General features: G+C 44.4%; 1 protein-coding gene across 2 annotated transcripts; it reads left to right on the forward strand.

Moving 5' to 3' along the window:
- Positions 1-240: 240 nt before the first annotated feature.
- lama3 (laminin, alpha 3) lies at positions 241-16,782 on the forward strand. Of its 2 annotated transcripts, none has more exons than XM_068725520.1 (38): positions 241-403; positions 1,516-1,629; positions 1,807-1,919; positions 2,003-2,086; positions 3,024-3,124; positions 4,231-4,269; positions 4,383-4,534; positions 4,740-4,832; positions 5,025-5,136; positions 5,301-5,471; positions 5,966-6,162; positions 6,291-6,407; positions 6,881-7,035; positions 8,059-8,197; positions 8,293-8,383; positions 8,476-8,592; positions 8,679-8,849; positions 8,955-9,106; positions 9,740-9,946; positions 10,043-10,194; positions 10,286-10,448; positions 11,153-11,280; positions 11,366-11,516; positions 11,662-11,766; positions 12,272-12,405; positions 12,500-12,617; positions 12,700-12,825; positions 13,402-13,535; positions 13,615-13,737; positions 13,814-13,952; positions 14,058-14,176; positions 14,255-14,435; positions 14,516-14,665; positions 14,753-14,912; positions 14,999-15,126; positions 15,205-15,298; positions 15,375-15,482; positions 16,142-16,782. In XM_068725520.1, exons 1-38 carry the CDS (start codon positions 251-253, stop codon positions 16,288-16,290), a joined length of 5,040 nt encoding a protein of 1,679 aa, XP_068581621.1. In that variant the 5' UTR covers positions 241-250; the 3' UTR covers positions 16,291-16,782. The 2 variants fall into 2 exon arrangements, with proteins under 2 accessions (XP_068581621.1, XP_068581622.1); XM_068725521.1 differs by having other exon boundaries at positions 6,300-6,407.
- The last annotated feature ends 334 nt before the right edge of the window (positions 16,783-17,116 follow it).

The raw sequence follows: 17,116 nt of genomic DNA on the forward strand, positions 1-17,116 counted from the left end.
TCTTCTAAGTGTGTATTTGCCGCTTGTTCAACCAAACACAGTTCACATACAAGTTGAACCACACCTCGCTGAACCTTGAGCCCGACTCCGAGCTACACTCCTCCACGCTAACCGGTTCTCACCGTGCAGCTTGTATTCATGTGTCCCACATAAAAAACGCTCCAAGGTTCACCTGCTGCAGGTGTTTATCTGAGGGGCAGGGGGGGAGGAGCCTGTCACTGCCGCATTCGTACGGCTCACTGAACGGCTCATGATGCGGTGGAACACGTCGTTGTGGTTGTTTTTGCTTTGCTTTGCTCCGGTTTGCGGCTCGACCGAGAAACGCGACGGACAAAGTCAGATCCATCAGAAGACGCACGGCGCGAAAAGGTTCTGCGATCTTTCCTTCGGCAACCAGACTCGGGTAACGCAGCGCTTCGTTGGGTTTTTATTTATGAATTTGTTTCCCGCTTTTTTTTTTGTCAGTAAGGAGGACGCTTTGCAAAACAATGTCAAGGAATCATTTAATGCTCCACATGAAATTGTTCTTTCAAAAGGGAATTATGTGTAAAGCTGCTAACACTATTAGACATTCATTTATATTTCAGCAATAAAATCTTTTTATGGCGTCCTAAATTTAACACTAGATAACTAAAACCTTCATCAGGGTAATTATTGTCCTTGTATATGTTTATTTACAAAACACTCTCTTCAGTGGTGGAAAGTACGTTTTCTAAATTTTTGTACTTTCCTTGCGTATTTCCATTTTATGCTACTTTTTACTTCTCCACTACATGAGAGATAAATATTGTACTTTTTACTGTACTGCATCTCAGAGGTAGATATTGTACTTTTTACTGAAGTAAAGGCTATAAATACTTTTTTCACTACTGTATATCTGTATACTGTATATATACTGTATATATATGTGTGTACATGGATGGATTACTGAACGGGCCTACCGGGCAACGGCCCAGGGGCCCAAAGTGTCAGGGGGCCACCGCCTTATACCTAGAAAATGTCACTCAAAGAGACACAAAACGACCACAAACAGACACAAAACGACCACAAAGAGACACAAAACGACATTAAAGAGACAAATAAGAACTACAAAAAGACATAACAAACACAAAGAGACCTGAAACAACTACAAAATTACACAAAATGACCACAAAGAGACACAAAACAACAACAATTAGAGGCTATAACGTTTGTGTGTCTTCTCCTATGTAGGAGAGGTCGTCGGACCTTTTGCATGTCTTTGTTTCATAGTCCGCCCATGTGTGCGTTTCTACACGTTACACCCTGATTTAAAACTCATCCCAGATAATGTATTTTCTCAGTGACAAATGCATCTGATACCGAATGTAATTAGTATAATAAAATTCACAAGTTCTTGCAGTTAATCGCTTTGCCGCATGAGTGCTGAGTGATAATAGGTTTCTCCTGAGCAGGTCAGCGGGGTCGTTTGCGGAGTGTTTGCTCGTGTTACTTGTCTCACAGTTGACCCGTTCAGCTCTCTGTGTGTCGGTACAGAAGTGCAGCTCTGGCTCCTACAGAGAGTGGGCCGGACCGAACAGGGGTCAGTGTGTGCCATGCCGCTGTAATGGACTCTCCAATGAGTGTGACGAGCTAACAGGGAACTGTGAGGTTAGTGCTCTCTCTCTCTCTCTCTCTCTCTTGTACACACACACACACACACACACACACACACACACACACACACACATTTACAGCACACTTAAAAGGTTTGTGGCATTTGTGGGCCAAAAAAGAAATGCAAAACATGTTGTTCATATTGTGTTTGCTGACCTAACTGACCTCCAGCACTGTCAGTTTGACACCACCGGGGATCGCTGTGAACGGTGTAAAGAGGGTTACTATGGAATAGCAGCCAACAGGACCTGCCGTGCCTGTCCATGTCCCTTAACACGGAACAAGTCAGTCTCTTTTTGTTATCTTTAGCTCAACCAAGCTCAACTGCTCTGCACCAGTATCAATTTCTTATTACGTCTCTCCGCAGTTTTGCTTTGGCCTGTCTGGACGTCGGCTCAGGAGTGGTTGAATGCTTGTGTAAACGTGGTTACAGTGGAGCCAGATGTCAGAGGTGTGTCTGCGACTCAAGAAGTGCAACCCAGTTGCCAGATCCAATGTTAGCATTGTACGTTTGCCACGGGATACGTTGAACGTCCACATTTCTGAAGAACACATTTCAGGAATACGTTTCATATCAGCCTTGTATCGTGCAGAAACACACAATGCCACTCGGTTAGGTTTAGGCAACAAAATGATTTGTTTGAGGTTAGAAAAAGATTGTGATTTGTGTAACAAACAACAAGGTAACGCAACAAGGTAACGCAGCAAGGTAACGCAGCAAGGTAACGCAGCAAGGTAACGCAGCAAGGTAACGCAACAAGATAACGCAACAAGGTAACGCAACAAGGTAACGCAACAAGGTAACGCAACAACGTAACGCAACAACGTAACGCAACAATGTAACGCAACAACGTAACGCAACAACGTAACGCAACCACACATCTTATCAACGTAACAAGGCAACGTTACAACGTAAGGCAACAACTGTAAATAAATAACAGCCTGTAGCGGACTTAAACGTAAAACAACCATAAAGTCAACATTTCCTTTTTTTGTTTTTCACAGGTCACAGACAATGGCCTCCTGGGTGAAAGTTGTTTGTAATAGTCGGTACTATACCACGTAACTTTCCGACCACAAAACTTTCAATAACGACTTTGTCACTTGCTGTAACTGAACGCAAAAACGTCCACATTCAACGTTTCCGTGGTTTGCAGAAACGTACAGTGCCAACATTTTTCCACACGACTGGACAGAGAAGTGATAATTTCTCTGACAGCATAATTTACATCTCAAGATTGTCTTCAGTGCAGTAAAATGTTGCATCCTTATCCCATTATTGTCCACAGCTGAATGCAAGGCACATTAATTATAGTTGCATGTAGGACTGACAATGCAATTATGAAAGCTCAAAAGCAGCTTTCCCTTTTGTTTTCTTTCTCTTTAAGATGTTCATTCGGCTACTACGGCAATCCAATGGTGCATGGAGGCAGCTGCCAGCTCTGCAAATGCAAGCAGGGCTTGAACATTTGTGATCCTCTGACTGGAGGTAATTATACATTTTCACAGAAATACATACGAATAAAGTTTTAATAGAATCGTCTTTCAGTTAAACAGAAAGTCCAAACCACCAGTTTTCCTTATGTGTGTAATTATTACAATTTTTTTATAGTTACTATGTTTTGAAGGTGGATGTGATTTAAAGGTATGCTATGCAAGAACTGTCGCTTACTGTTTGTAAACACAGCATTCAAAGTTGGCCCCTCCTCCCCACAAACGAGCTTTGTCTGCTTGGCGTTTTCTCCTTGCTATATTTTGAAATTGTCATAATAAGCATATAAATTCGCTCAAGGCATTCCAGATATTTTGCGCTCAAGAGAATGGACAGATGGAAGGACATAAAATAAGAAAATCCAGGGAGCGGTTTGGCTCTTTGCAGACACAGACACACCACACACTTCTAGTGGGTCATAAGTGATAAATGAGATGCTTAACTTTTGTAATAGTCTCAATACATTGTTTCCTAAGGAAAATCCTGCATAGTGTACTTTTAACATTTGGACAGATACAAAAAAAGCTAAAATTCAAAGCTGCAGAGGCCTAGATATCCTAACTTTTGGTCCCCAGTATGGGTTAACCCCCAAACATGCGTCAGACTACATTTTTTGTCTGACGCCCTCTGCCTGACAAAAGCTCATGTTAACTCCATGCTTGTAACGCAGGTTTTCTGGTATACGTTAGTAATCTCAAAGCCGAAGCTGAGGAGTTAATTTCTCAGACGACATCATACTGTTGTATATCTGTTGTCGTATATCTGTTGTCGTATACCTGCTGTCGTATACCTGCTGTCGTATACCTGCTGTCGTATATCTGCTGTCGTATATCTGCTGTCGTATATCTGCTGTCGTATATCTGCTGTCGTATATCTGTTGTCGTATACCTGCTGTCGTATATCTGCTGTCGTATATCTGCTGTCGTATATCTGCTGTCGTATATCTGCTGTCGTATATCTGCTGTCGTATATCTGCTGTCGTATATCTGCTGTCGTATATCTGTTGTCGTATATATGTGTTGTCACAGGCTACTGCTGCTCATAACTAATACACTGGCCTTTATGTGATGAGATACACTTTAACAACCTTTTCCTTCAAACAGAGTGCAGCACACCTGGTAACAGCAATGCTCACTGCCATGGTGAGTTTGTGTTGAAGATTCATCCTACAATCATCTTTTGACACGAGTAAACATACATTGTGATATAAATAATGAAGTATGAGGTTTCGTCCTCTGCTTGTATCTACTGACAGAATGCGACAGCTGTCCTGTCGCCTCACTGGTCGACTTGGAGAAGATGGACGACGTCCTGGCTCGGCTGAAACGGCAGCTGCAGAACGTCGCTATTGGTTCCGTTTCACTCTCCGGACTGAACAACCTGGAGGCCAACGTCTCTGACGCCAAGGTGCAGTAGATGCAGGATGTAGGTGTCTCTGCGTGTTGTAAGGAACTGTCCTTTAAAGGGGACGGTGTGTTGGATTTGGTGTCATCTGGTTACAGATTGTAACTTTTAAAACATTTCCAATAAAGAGCTTGATTAAAGAAAAATGATCCCAACTTCTGCTCCAATTCTTTCGCACAATAACGTTTCTCCATATTCACACTTTCAGATTTTGGTTGGGAGACACCTGGACTCAGAGGTCGAACAGCTGGAAGCAGATCTGGATGTTATCAGAGATGACTTTAGTCAACTGACTGAAAAGGTACCTGGAGTGAACTATTGTTTGAATACTGCAGGAGGTTGTTTTATAAACCGATAACATCACATACGTCAGAGAGCAACGGACCATAAAACATCTCAACCTTGCTGAGATTTATGAACTAATTAGTGCAAACACTTAGTGAATTTATCTGATCTGAAAACACATTTTTTAACATTATCATCAACTTTCCAGACACTTAAAACTGAATCAGATCTGGAGAAGTTCTTGCAGAACGTGAACGGAACAACGTTGAAGGCGGAGGATCTTCTCTCTGAAGCTGAAGCTCTCCTCACACTAATACAAGGTACATCAGTTAATACTAATATAACATAATGTTCAAATTGTGGAGAGATTACATCACGGTTCGGCCGAGGAAGAGACTTTGTAAAGGAAACTGAATGATTAGTCAAAGTGAGCCACAGACGTGTCATTCGACAGCGGTGTTTTTCTGTAATTGCGGCCTGTCAGATCTGATGAAGCGGCGAACTGAGGTGAAACCCGGAGAGTCGGTCGCTCCCTCTGCAAACGACAAAGCCGGGATGATGGAGGAGGTTCAGCGCGTCCTGCAGGAAATGAGAGCGAGAGGCTGCGACGCTCAGAGAGACGGAGCTGGCAGAGAGCGGGAGGACGTGCACCAATGTGAGATTTAAAAAGGAAAATGGTGTTCGACGCAAACCACGCCCACTTCACACACAGCAATCACAAGCAGAAAGCTCACCAGCAAGTGCCGTAATAAAGTGTTGAATTGAGGCCTGAGGAGGAGTGATTATATACGTCTCTGGTAGAGACCTGTCAATCACTGTGTAGCCCCGCCCCTAAATCATCCCCTGCTTTATGGTCCGTTTGACTCTAAATGGAGCATAACGTACTAAATGAACATCATGCTGTATTGAAGTCACTCGGCAGAACCGGAGGTTGCCGCCTGACTCATAGAGCCGCCGTTTGGTTTGTAGAGATGAAGGTCTCATTTTAAGCTGAAGCAAACACGACGAGTCTTAGTTTCACTAAGGAAAACATAGTTATGAATATTACACTTCCCTTTTGGCTAATAGATCCCCCTAAACGCTACACACTGAGAGAACCGGCTACATTTCTATAATTGTATAATTATAATAATTGTATAATCTCCTCAGCGCTGGACATAATCAGGAACAACACAGCAGACCCGGTGGAAACCCACCGGGCTGCGTGTGACCAGGCTACAGACTCTCTGACGGAGGCGGCCTCTTCTCTGACGGAGGCGGCCGAGCTGCTGTCAGACGCAGAGGACAGAGTCGACAGGACGCAGTGCCTCAACCTGAAGGGTCAGACTGCTCTGCAACACCTGGAGGTGAAGTGAAACACAGCTGGATTTAATCCTACCTCACACACACACACACACACACACACACACACACACACACACACACACACCTCACTCTGATGTTTTCACCTGTCTCTCTCTTTATCATTTGCCAGAACCTTCAGACTCAGCTGGAGAGAGAACAAAGCGCGCTCCTTCCCCTGACGGAAATGACTGAAGATTTGCTGAAAAATATCACCGGCGTCGCCTTAAGGCTCGAGGAAATTAAAACAGTAAGCAGGCATCTACTACCGCCACGGTTACAGGAGGCAAGTTTAGGATTGTGCAAACTCGGGATGGGCGATCCGATACGAGCTCTCAGTTTGATTATAAGAATACAAATACAAAACGTATGGTGATTAAATCACCTCCAAACCATTATACACGACTCTTGTGTTGTAGTGCTCCAGTGTTCAGGGCTTTTATTGTGAAGGCTAGAACGGTAGGAGAGAAAAAGGAAAATGCACTACTGTTTAACTTTAGTTAAACTCATATTTATTTTTGTAACAAATTTGTTATTAATGGCCAAAATGTGTCATTGGTGATTTTTCCAAAAAAATGACCATTATTTGGAAAAAAAAACACCCAAGAAATGGTCAGTATCGTTAGAATTGTGACAAAATGTATCGGTATCGTATGAAATTTGAAACGCTTGGCATCAATCAGTCTCTAGTGCAAACTCAACTCATCGCGTGTAACATTTCAGGGATCTGAGAATCACGCGGCTCAGCTGGACGGCGCCAAGATGGAACTCTTCAAGAAGTTAAGCAACATTTTCCAAATGACGGCAAAGATGGAAATGGTAACCAAAGCCGAGGAGCGGAAAGAGGAGCTCAACAGAGCGGCGGCAGAACTTCAACAGTGAGTGTGGAATAGATTCTGTGAAGAAGGAAAGGAGTACTAGCCAATCAGATGTCAATGTGTCCGGGGCTTTTATTGTGAAGGATAGAACGGAAGGAGAGAAAAAAGGAAACCTTTGAGGAATAAAGTTATCTTCAAGAAATGCAAACGAGTAGCAATAGAGACGCAAAGTCACTTTACTTCAGAAACAATATGTACGATAGTCAACGGCGAGAGACGAATATTTATTTTTGTTATCTTTTTTGACTTGTGCAATAAACACATGATGTTTGTACATTTAAAAGTCACAGTTTCTTGGTTTGTCGTGGTGTCGTTTAGTTTTGCGTCACAAGCTTCGCTTGCTAGCTAGCTAACTTAGCTCCGTTCCAAAATGTAACGTTATCTTACCGGATGTGTTTTATTATCCAGAGACTCTACTTATCAGTCGGTAAGAGGAAGAAAAGGAGCCAGACCCCGTTGTTTCATGAGAGAGAGAGAGAGAGAGACAGAGAGAGAGAGAGAGAAAGAGACAGAGAGAGCGAGACAGACAGAGAGAGAGAGAGACAGACAGAGAGAGAGACAGAGAGAGAGAGACAGAGAGAGAGAGAGAGAGAGAGAGAGAGAGAGAGAGGTAGAGAGGCGTCATTTACGATACTTTTGGGTGCTTCGTCTTCATAATCACGTATTTTAACTCGTACTCTTGTCGTCTTATACTTCCAACAGTTTTACGACTAAATGCGACTTTCTTGACGTGCAAAATTATCATCATCATCATATTTGTAATTCATGGCACAATTCCAAAGGAATCCCCCCCCAAAAAAATCCCGGCCCCCTGAAAAGGGGGCGGGACTTCGCCTCTCATGCAGATGAACTTCAACATTTCCAAAAAAACTCTCTTGCACACTTAATGCTCATGAGCCATTGGTTAAGCTGCTGCGTGCCACCATTGGCACACAGGTTGCCTAACCCTGATTTAGATGAACACTGAAGAAGACAACTTTTTACGCGTGTTGATGTTAATACTTATGTTATATGTTATTGCAGAATGCTTCGTAATGCCACCGGCAGTACCGACCTGCTCAGCGTTCCGGGTAAAGGAGCTTATAACAGAATCATAACCGCCGTAGAAAAGGCGGCGATGGCAGCGAATCAGTCCAGAGAGGCGGCTGATGAAGCCTTAGAGGTACCTATTACCAACATAACCCTAGAGTCACATAATAAAAACATCTATCAAAAACAATATATTATATATAGTATGATTCTTATTCTATTAACTAGGATGTGAAGGAGGGAGGTCTGGTCAACAGGGCCGAAGGACTCAAAGATAATTCAACTAATTTATGCACAGAAGCCAACGAGACTCTTAAAGGTGAGTGAATCAGCAGCATGTCTATCACGTCAGATAGTTCATATTAATTCACACAAAAGGTGAAATCTTTTGTATTTCTTCCAAAATAACAGTTCTGTCACACGCGGCGAACGCCTTCACCGATCGTGTGAAACGTCAGCGGGGGAAAGGAGAAACTCTGAGAACGCACATCTCAGCCGTCAGAGACGACCTCAAAGAGATCAGAGGAGGTCGGTGGATCCCTCGACGGGAAAAGGTTACGCTCCGCACTGTTCCGAGTCACGGTCGATCACGGTCGGTCGCCTTCTGATTTCAGATGACACGGATGGCCTGATGGAGTCCGCGAAGACGGCCGCCTCGGCCTCCGGCTCCTCGGTCGGTAACGTGACGGAGAGGCTGAGGAACATCAGCCGAGGCGTGGAGAGAATAACTTTGACCAACGTCAGCGGGAACGTAGACGACGTGTTGGTCGATGCAGAGCAGGCATGTGAGTATCGAACGACGGGAATCGGCAACGTTTTTAGACTTTTTAAATTTCATTAAAAGTCATCTTGCAGCTGGAATATAATCATTTTGTTTTCTGTCTGTTCAGTGAAGAACTTGAGCTCAGCTCTCACGGAATTGAAAGACAAAATGACACGAGTTGAGGCTCTGAGCGTGACGGCGCCTCCGAGTGGCAACACGACAGAAAGCATCAGGAGAATCAAGGACGTGATCGAGGAGACGAGAAACTTTGTTAACAGGGTGAAGTATTCTCTTTTAACTTGTTGTTTATTGACTTCGCCAGCTTTGAGTCACAAAAAAAAGCCTTTTTTTTTGGGGTACTTTTTTCCACCAAAAAAAAAAATATAGAATTGATTTTAAGCAAGAAGCAGTTATGTTTTATTTATTTTTTTACTTTTTTTCCGCCAGCAAAAAAAAAATGTTTTTTTTTTTTTTTTAAGTGATTTTTGGGGACAAATTAAACTGTGACCTCATGTTTTCTCTCATTGGCTACTCCTGGGTTCAGTAATTTTTTAGCAAAAAGCTCTAAAAACCCACTGAGTGTCACCACCAGCCGAGTGTCAAATAGTACAGTTTGCTGGTTAACATAGTGGGGCGTCTAGCTGCTGATGAGCTAGATTTTTAGTTGGTGGAGAACAAAATCAAGCAAAAAGAGAGAGAATGTTGGACTTGCATCAGATGGACAGAAACAAAAGCAGCCGTTTGCCGACATAAAGGGTGTTAATATGTCAGTGTTGGGTTTAAAGCTTGTTTCCACTGCCTCCAAGTGGTCAAAAAAATCATGGCAGGATTGAGAAAAACAAACACACAACTTAGCATCTTCTTCATGAATCCATTTACTCGTAATTTCAACCTTGCCTGATTCTCTCACAGATCTCAGTTGCCACCACCTTCGACGGAAAAGGGCACGTCGAGCTTCGACCTCCGAGAAACCTCGAAGACATAAAGGCGTTCACGGCCGTCGACCTGCTTCTCAATCGCCACCCAAACGATCCCTCCGGGGCCGACTTTAGACGGAGGAGGCGCCAGAACAAACAAAGAGACGCCAGCTTCTTTGTCTTCTACCTGGGCAACAAGGACGTGAGCGTGCCTCCCTCCTAAAATACAGAAAGAAGCGTCTTTGAAGTAATACAGATAACGTTCACATCTTTTGTTGTCACGCTCTTTCATTTTTAGGCTTCCGGAGACTTCATTGGGATGGCTATCAGAAGCAACGTGTTGATTTGTGTCTACAAGTTGGGTGGAGTTGTCCATGAGGTGAAAACCAGCCACATAAAAACAACCGCCAACGTGAACTCCTCGCACTTTGACAGGGTTCTCTTCCAAAGGTATACTTCATTCTTCGCTGAATGTTCCCTCCTCTACCACGCTGCAGTGAACAGGTCATTTCTGTGTGTGTGTGTGTGTGTGTGTCTGCAGAGTTTACCAAGACGCCGAAGTTAACGTCACGCAGAACTTCACCTCCCAGACGCCGGTCCTCCTCTCTCCTAAACGGAACCTTCCGAACACGACGACCGGCACCCTGGAACTGGATCCGGACAGTGTGGTCTTCTACGTGGGCGGCTACCCGGAGGACTTCACGGTAACGAGTCACTGTTTGATCTTCACACGAGTAGAAACAGACGAGGCGATTACTGATTAGGATTGGCACCCAGTGGGAATTGCAAAGTCTCACGTACTTTTGGCATCTAAGAATTTAGTCAAACTTATGATCTACTGTACTTTCTCAATTGTGACTAAGCAAGCGTGGACTGTATAAGAAGTGGATGTAGCCACCGTGACATCACCCATTGGTTTGCGGCCATCTTGGTTTTTTGCAACCAAGAATTGCAAAAGTACAAGGGATCATTGGGCAAACATAAACGTTACCATTACCTTTCATAAACATTAAAACACACCGTGAAAGGGTCAAAGTCGTGTCTGTCAATCAACCTGTCAATCACTGTGTAGCCCCGCCCCCTAAATCATCCCCTGCTTTATGGTCTGTCTGACTCTAAATGGACCATAATGTACTAAATGAACATCATGCTGTGTTGAAGAAGACTGTAAACTAGAGATTGAGACCATAAACTCATGTTTACAATGTTTACTGAGATAATAAATCAAGAAAGAAGTAGAGTCATTTTAGACTAGACTTCTATACAACCAGAGGAGTCGCCCCCTGGTGGACATGGGCTTCCATATACAAATGAGCCAGAATCAATGTGTGTAAAATAAAGTCATGAAAATATCTTCAATGAGATAACTCCTTTTACATTTGAACGCCTCTTCTTTTGACTCTTGTAGCCTCCAGTGCAGCTGCATTACCCAAAGTACAGAGGAGCAATGAAGCTCTCCTCCGTCAACGGCAACCCTGTTTGCCTGTTCAACTACAAGCGAGCGGTCAATATGGACGCAAAGCAGCCGACAGTGAAGTAAGCATGAAGAATGTTTGCAGAGGTTTGTTGGCTAGAAATGGTAAAAAAAAAAAAAGGATTAAATCTTTCTTCACTGGTTTAGGATTCCCCAGTCACAGGTGTCTGCTTATTACGAGGGAACGGGTTACCGCATGGCGTTCATAAAGGATCCGCACAAGAAGAAGAGAAGACTGTTCAGATTTCACACAAACAGCCGAGAGACAAACGCCTTGCTGTTCTACATCGGAAATGAAGTATGATGGTGTTTTTTAATTGAGTTGAACAGATTTCTACTGGTCAAAACATTTACTGATAACAAAAAGTAACCAACCGTGGATGTTGTACTGGCTACATGTGGTGCTAAACGTACGACATGATCGTGTGTTTTATCTGCTACAGGAGTCGTTTTTCTGTGCGTTTGTGGAGAGGGGCTTCCTGGTGCTTCAAGGACAGCAAGCAGGTCGACAGCTCAGAGTTCAGAGCGATGAAAGAGTGTCTCTATTTGTAAGATGATCTAAAAAATACCGTACAGAACTAGAAGACTGCAGATCTCTGCCAGGTGTGTCGAAACCAATTTTCGTCGCAAGTTTGACCACGGGATGATTTGCGGCTCACCTCCACGTAGATACCGACAATGATTGACAAACCGGGGCCGAAATAGCCAATAGATATGTTGAAAAACTAAACGCCGTCGTTCAAAATAAACCGGTTTTGCTGTGATTTAATTGCAAAAACAAACCCGGATAAAAACGATGCCGAAATAACACAACGATGCAGATTTGTAAAAAGTCTGAATTCATGCTTTAGTTAGTTCAACCACAAGAGGGCCTTGAGCATAGAGTCATAAATGAGCACAAGAAACACCAGGCCGATGGGTCCGGTAGTACGAGAGATTAGCCGTGGACAGACAGACACTCACGCACGCACACCCATGGCGGAGATAATGAACATCAAGCAGTGCAATCTTTCTGAATTCATTTTCAAACTAAAGTGACGTGTTCTGTCTCAGGGCCGACAATTTGCGATCGCTATTGCGGACCGGTTTATTTTGCACTACGGACTGCAGCAGATCTCCACGGACCACGAGCAAACAAACTACACCAGCCTCTACGTCGGGGGTCTCCCGGCGCAGCTCAGACAGAGGTAACGAAACAGACGCAGCGGCCGCGGCTTCAGCTCGTCAGATTAGCTCTTTTGTTCCAGTTTCCGTATATATTTTTTCGTCTTTGACTCTCAGACACGACATCGCGGCTCCGCCCCTGAGAGGATGCGTGGATCGACTGACGGCGGACACCGAGGTCGTCGAGTACAACAGGACGATCGGCGTCAGCTACGGATGTCCAGTCTCGCTACTGGTAAGGTGACACAAAGAGATGTATGCGTAGGACCGACCGTTGAGACTATAACCTAATACTGGTGTGTTTGTGGCTCGTGCAGGGTGTCCGCTCAGCCACGTTGTATTCGGCTCTGTCTGTTGATTCCTGGGGTGAGCAGCCAATCAGAGTCTCTGTGGGCTTCAGGAGCACGGACCGACATGGCGCTCTGCTCAGGACCAGCTCTCAGGTAAACCCTGCACAATCCTGCTTTAAAAGGAAACAGCGTGTAACATGTTAGGGGGATTGACTGGCAGAAACGGAATATAATATTCATAACTGTGTTTTAATCGGTATATAATCACTCAAAACTAAGAATCGTTGTGTTTTCATTAGCTTAGAAAAAAGCCATTTAGGTCTACATAGGGAGCGGGAGGCGGAGCCACGTTGCACCCATAGACTGCATATAAGAAGTTGACGCAGTCGTCGTGCTGTTGTGTCTCAAGAAACAATATATTTAAAATATAAATACATTGGAATCTATAAATGTTTCTAAAAAGCAATCATTTCGTCATTAAAGAACAGAGTATTGATCAGAGCTCCTAGTAGTAATACAATCTTAAAGGTACCGATCCAGACCTGAAGGCCACCGTAGTTCTCCAACACGCTTGGAAAGGGAGCGGTGAGCTGAGAGGAGTTTAGATGGTTGCGTTCTGCCAACTCACCACTAGATGGCACTAAATCTTACACACCGTTCCTTTTTAAAAAGAAGAATCAAAAGCGAAATATCACGATGACTCTATTAGAATCCTCTGCTCGTCTGCAGGGCTCCACGTCTGTCCAGCTGTCCCTGGTTGACGGTTATGTAGTGTTTAATAGTGATGGTTATACCTTGAGGTCGGGTGAAAGGTACAGCGATGGACGCTGGCACTACTTGTCTGCAGTAAAGAGGCCAACAGGGTAAGATCCGTCCTATTTTTACACCTTTATCTCGATTAAAACAAGCTTTACTGAAGCCGTCTGGATTTTCTCTTTTCAGGTTGGAGCTCAGCATCGATAATGTTAAAGTGATTCAGGGGCGAACGCCTCATATCGGGCCAGCGGATCAAAACTTGCAAGGAGGGAAATTCACCGGCTGCATCGCAAACCTTTACATACGGAGGTTTGGAAACAACCGTTCTAATGCACGTGATGTTTGTCTCTTTCTCCTATAATAACATGACTTCGTGCATATTCAGGCCCGAGCAGAGCTTCACACCTGCTGATCTAAGCTCATTTTCGGGAGACGTTGTCCTTGGACGGTGCGGTCTCCATCCGCCACCTGACCCGGAGCTTCTACCGGCGCTCATGTTGAAGGGGACCCACAGACAGAAACCTGTGAGTCCAACGAGAACATTATCTTCTACAGCACCACGACGATTCGCCCTCACGCTTTTACGATTAGAAGGGGGTGACGGTCATTTCTCTGCCGTGTGTGTTCAGAGTCAGGCTCCGGCAGGAAGCCGCTGTAAACGCCGGCGAGCGCAGCGGGATGAACACCAGCTCTCTGAGGACAGCAGCTGGCTCAGCTACACCCTGCCACAACAGGACCTCAACCACAGGTAACTCCACATAAACCCCGTTTATTCCTGAAGATGTGGAAATTGGACTTTCACTTTCGTCCTCCTCTCGTGTCTCAGGCCTCACTTCTCTCTTGACATCAAGACCAAGTCGTCCAAAGGGCTGATCCTCCACGTGGCAGGGAGAGGAGTCCTCCCACTGCTGGCTCTCTACCTGGCCAACGGCAAGATCAAGATGTCCCTCGGGCAAAACAGAATCATCCAGCACAAGCAGAAGAGCAACGACGGGAACTGGCACAGGGTAATTGACCGTTTTGCTAAGCCCCGCCCTCCTAGTTACTGTCTGATGACTTGTGTCGAGTCACTTTGCCTCTGTCACAGGTTGAGCTCAGCGTGGAGAAGAGCACTTTTCATATGCTGGTCGATGGGATCCGTGTGACCGATGGACATCTGCCCAACAATGAGGGATCATCTTTAGACCTGCACAACCCTGTTTATCTGGGAGCCGATCCCAAAAGCGAAACCATAAAGGTCTCTACCACGCCTCACTCAGACATCTCTTTAATCAGCCTCACTCGTTCACACATCTGACCCTCTTTTCTCGCCGTCCTCCCTCAGGGACACAACATCCCCATGAACAGCGTCACCGGTTGCGTACGCAGTTTCAAAATGAACGAGGAAGTTCTCGGGGAGCCCGAGGCGAGCTACAAAACGTTGCCGTGCTTCGACGGGCTCACGGAGATGGGGACGTACTTCGGCGGCGGTCACATCGTATTAGGTTTGAACAGGTTTTCGTAGGTGCCGATTCAACGCGCGAGCTACTAACGAACACCTGAAGTCTAACGAGGAATATTTCCGCTCTAGAGAACTACTTCCCCGCCGGCTCCCAGTTTGCGTTGGCCTTCGAGCTGCGTCCTCAACACCTCACGGGTGTTCTCTTCCACGTCCGGGGTCACAAAGCCAGCCTTAATGTGTTCTTGATGGAAACAGAGGTGAGCCCTTCTTAGAGAGGACTACTGCGTTATAAATGATCAAAAACATTTTGTTTAGCGACTGTAATCTTGCACCAGGTGGGCGTCGATGTGGAAGTCGGTAACGTTGCCGTCAGCGTGTCGGTGACTCCTCCCAAAAGCCTCTGTGATGGAAAGTTTCACCTGGTTACAGGTACGACTTCTCGTGTCGATAACTTTACACAAACTTTGATTCTCGAGTGTGAATTTTACACTCTATTGTCCTCCAGTGTCCAAACAACGAGAGGTTATCAAACTAGTGGTGGACTCTGCGTCCGAGCAGAAAGCCGTCCCCTTCACGTCCACCTCGACAACGCTGGATACACTTTACATCGGAGGTAAGAACACAATATCTGCTGTTCGGGTTTATGTGTCAAACACACAAAACATGATGAAATGGAAAGAAAAACTAAAATAGTAGTAAATGTATACCAGAGGTGGGACCAAGTCATTGTTTTGCAAGTGAAAAGGAAACGCCCACACACGAATAAACAACATAAACAACACAAAAATCCAAAATACTTGCATCAAAACCGAGGTGTGGGAAAAACTACCAGGATCCTACTGACCCAGAGCAGTCCGTCTGAGGTAAACTACTGAAGGATATGTTATTGAGTTGAGAGTGAATTGAAGTTCCCTCTGGTAAACAGTTACACACTGTATATGTCCAGTGCTTTTATTCTGAAAGGTAAGATCAGAAGAAGTGGATCTGATCTTTTTTCTGCCTTTGTCAAGGTTGAAAGGAGTGATAAAGTTTGCAGAATTCCTCACAACGCAAACGGTTCAAGTCCAACTGAAGTCATGATTCATTGGTTTTACATTTTTTTGGGAGGATTTTGTCAAGTCGAGTCTAAAGTGATCGAATGTGTGGCTCAAGTCCACACCACTGATGTTTACATACAAAAATCAAAAGGCAACAAAATATACTTAATCGACAAATACTTGAACAAATACATAAAAGAAAAATGTTTCTGCTTTTTCCCTTTTCTCCGTTCAGGAACAACAAAGCAGAACCGAGTCCCTGTTCCCTCCTCGCCGTTTGTGGGCTGCTTACGAAACGTGAGGCTTAATGGAAAACCGGTTGCTTTTGAGACGGCATCCAGGGCGGTCGACCCCGTCAGCATCGACAGATGCCCTGCAGAGTAATACGTGGGCGACGCACTGACGCCTTTAACCACACAGACCAGAGGCATCGTTACATATTGTGCGGGTTGAGTTGTTAATATTTCAAAATGACTCGTTTTAAAATGAGAATCTCGTGAAGACGGTTTAGGGTCAGACGTCCAAACGGTGCAGCCATAGCATGGATTGGATTTAAATTTCACACAATGTGAAAGCATTGGAAGAAACAGATATAGAATTTAACATTTCGACATATGTTGGAAAATGTTTTATGTACTTTGAAACTACTTAAAGGGGAAAATACAGGAAACATTAGGATTCAAGCTGTGACTGACCTTTTGAGTTAATCACTTCAGTCTGATTTGTTAACTGGCAATTATCTGATGAATTAATTTTATTTAATTGTGATCGGTGGTTCTTGTAATTAAATCCACTTTATTAATTAGGAATCTTGCATCTTGCATAATCTTGCGTGTTTTGTTTTGCAGACGTGAAAATAAAAAGTATTTTTCTCTATTTTATCTTCATCTCCTGCTGAGGCACCTTGAAAGAAATTCCATAATGCTATATGACCATGGACGGATTACCAAACAGGCCTGTGCCCAGTAGGCCTGTTTGGTAATCCGAGAGCCTCTTTTTGAAGTTGCTGTTAACGTTTCTGGTTGGGAAGTCACAAAGAGACAAAAAGTGACGACAAAGAGACGCAAAACAACCAGAGAGATGCAAAACAACTACAGAGAGATGCAAAACAACTACAGAGAGATGCAAAAGAACTACAGATAGACGCAAAACAACTACAGAGAGATGCAAAACAACCAGAGAGAGACGCAAAACAACTACAGAGAGATGC

This window comes from Cebidichthys violaceus, unplaced genomic scaffold, assembly GCF_023349555.1.
Source record: "Cebidichthys violaceus isolate CVI_PGR_0920_01 unplaced genomic scaffold, fCebVio1.0.p SCAF_35, whole genome shotgun sequence".
NCBI lineage: Eukaryota > Metazoa > Chordata > Actinopteri > Perciformes > Stichaeidae > Cebidichthys > Cebidichthys violaceus.

Bases quoted from the DNA above. Each gene is read 5' to 3' on its own strand.
- lama3 (XM_068725520.1), top strand. From the start codon at position 251: ATGATGCGGTGGAACACGTCGTTGTGGTTGTTTTTGCTTTGCTTTGCT. The intron at 4,833-5,024 runs GTACCTGGAGTG...TCAACTTTCCAG, and splicing joins TTAGTCAACTGACTGAAAAG to ACACTTAAAACTGAATCAGA. The intron at 11,517-11,661 runs GTATGATGGTGT...TATCTGCTACAG, and splicing joins TGTTCTACATCGGAAATGAA to GAGTCGTTTTTCTGTGCGTT.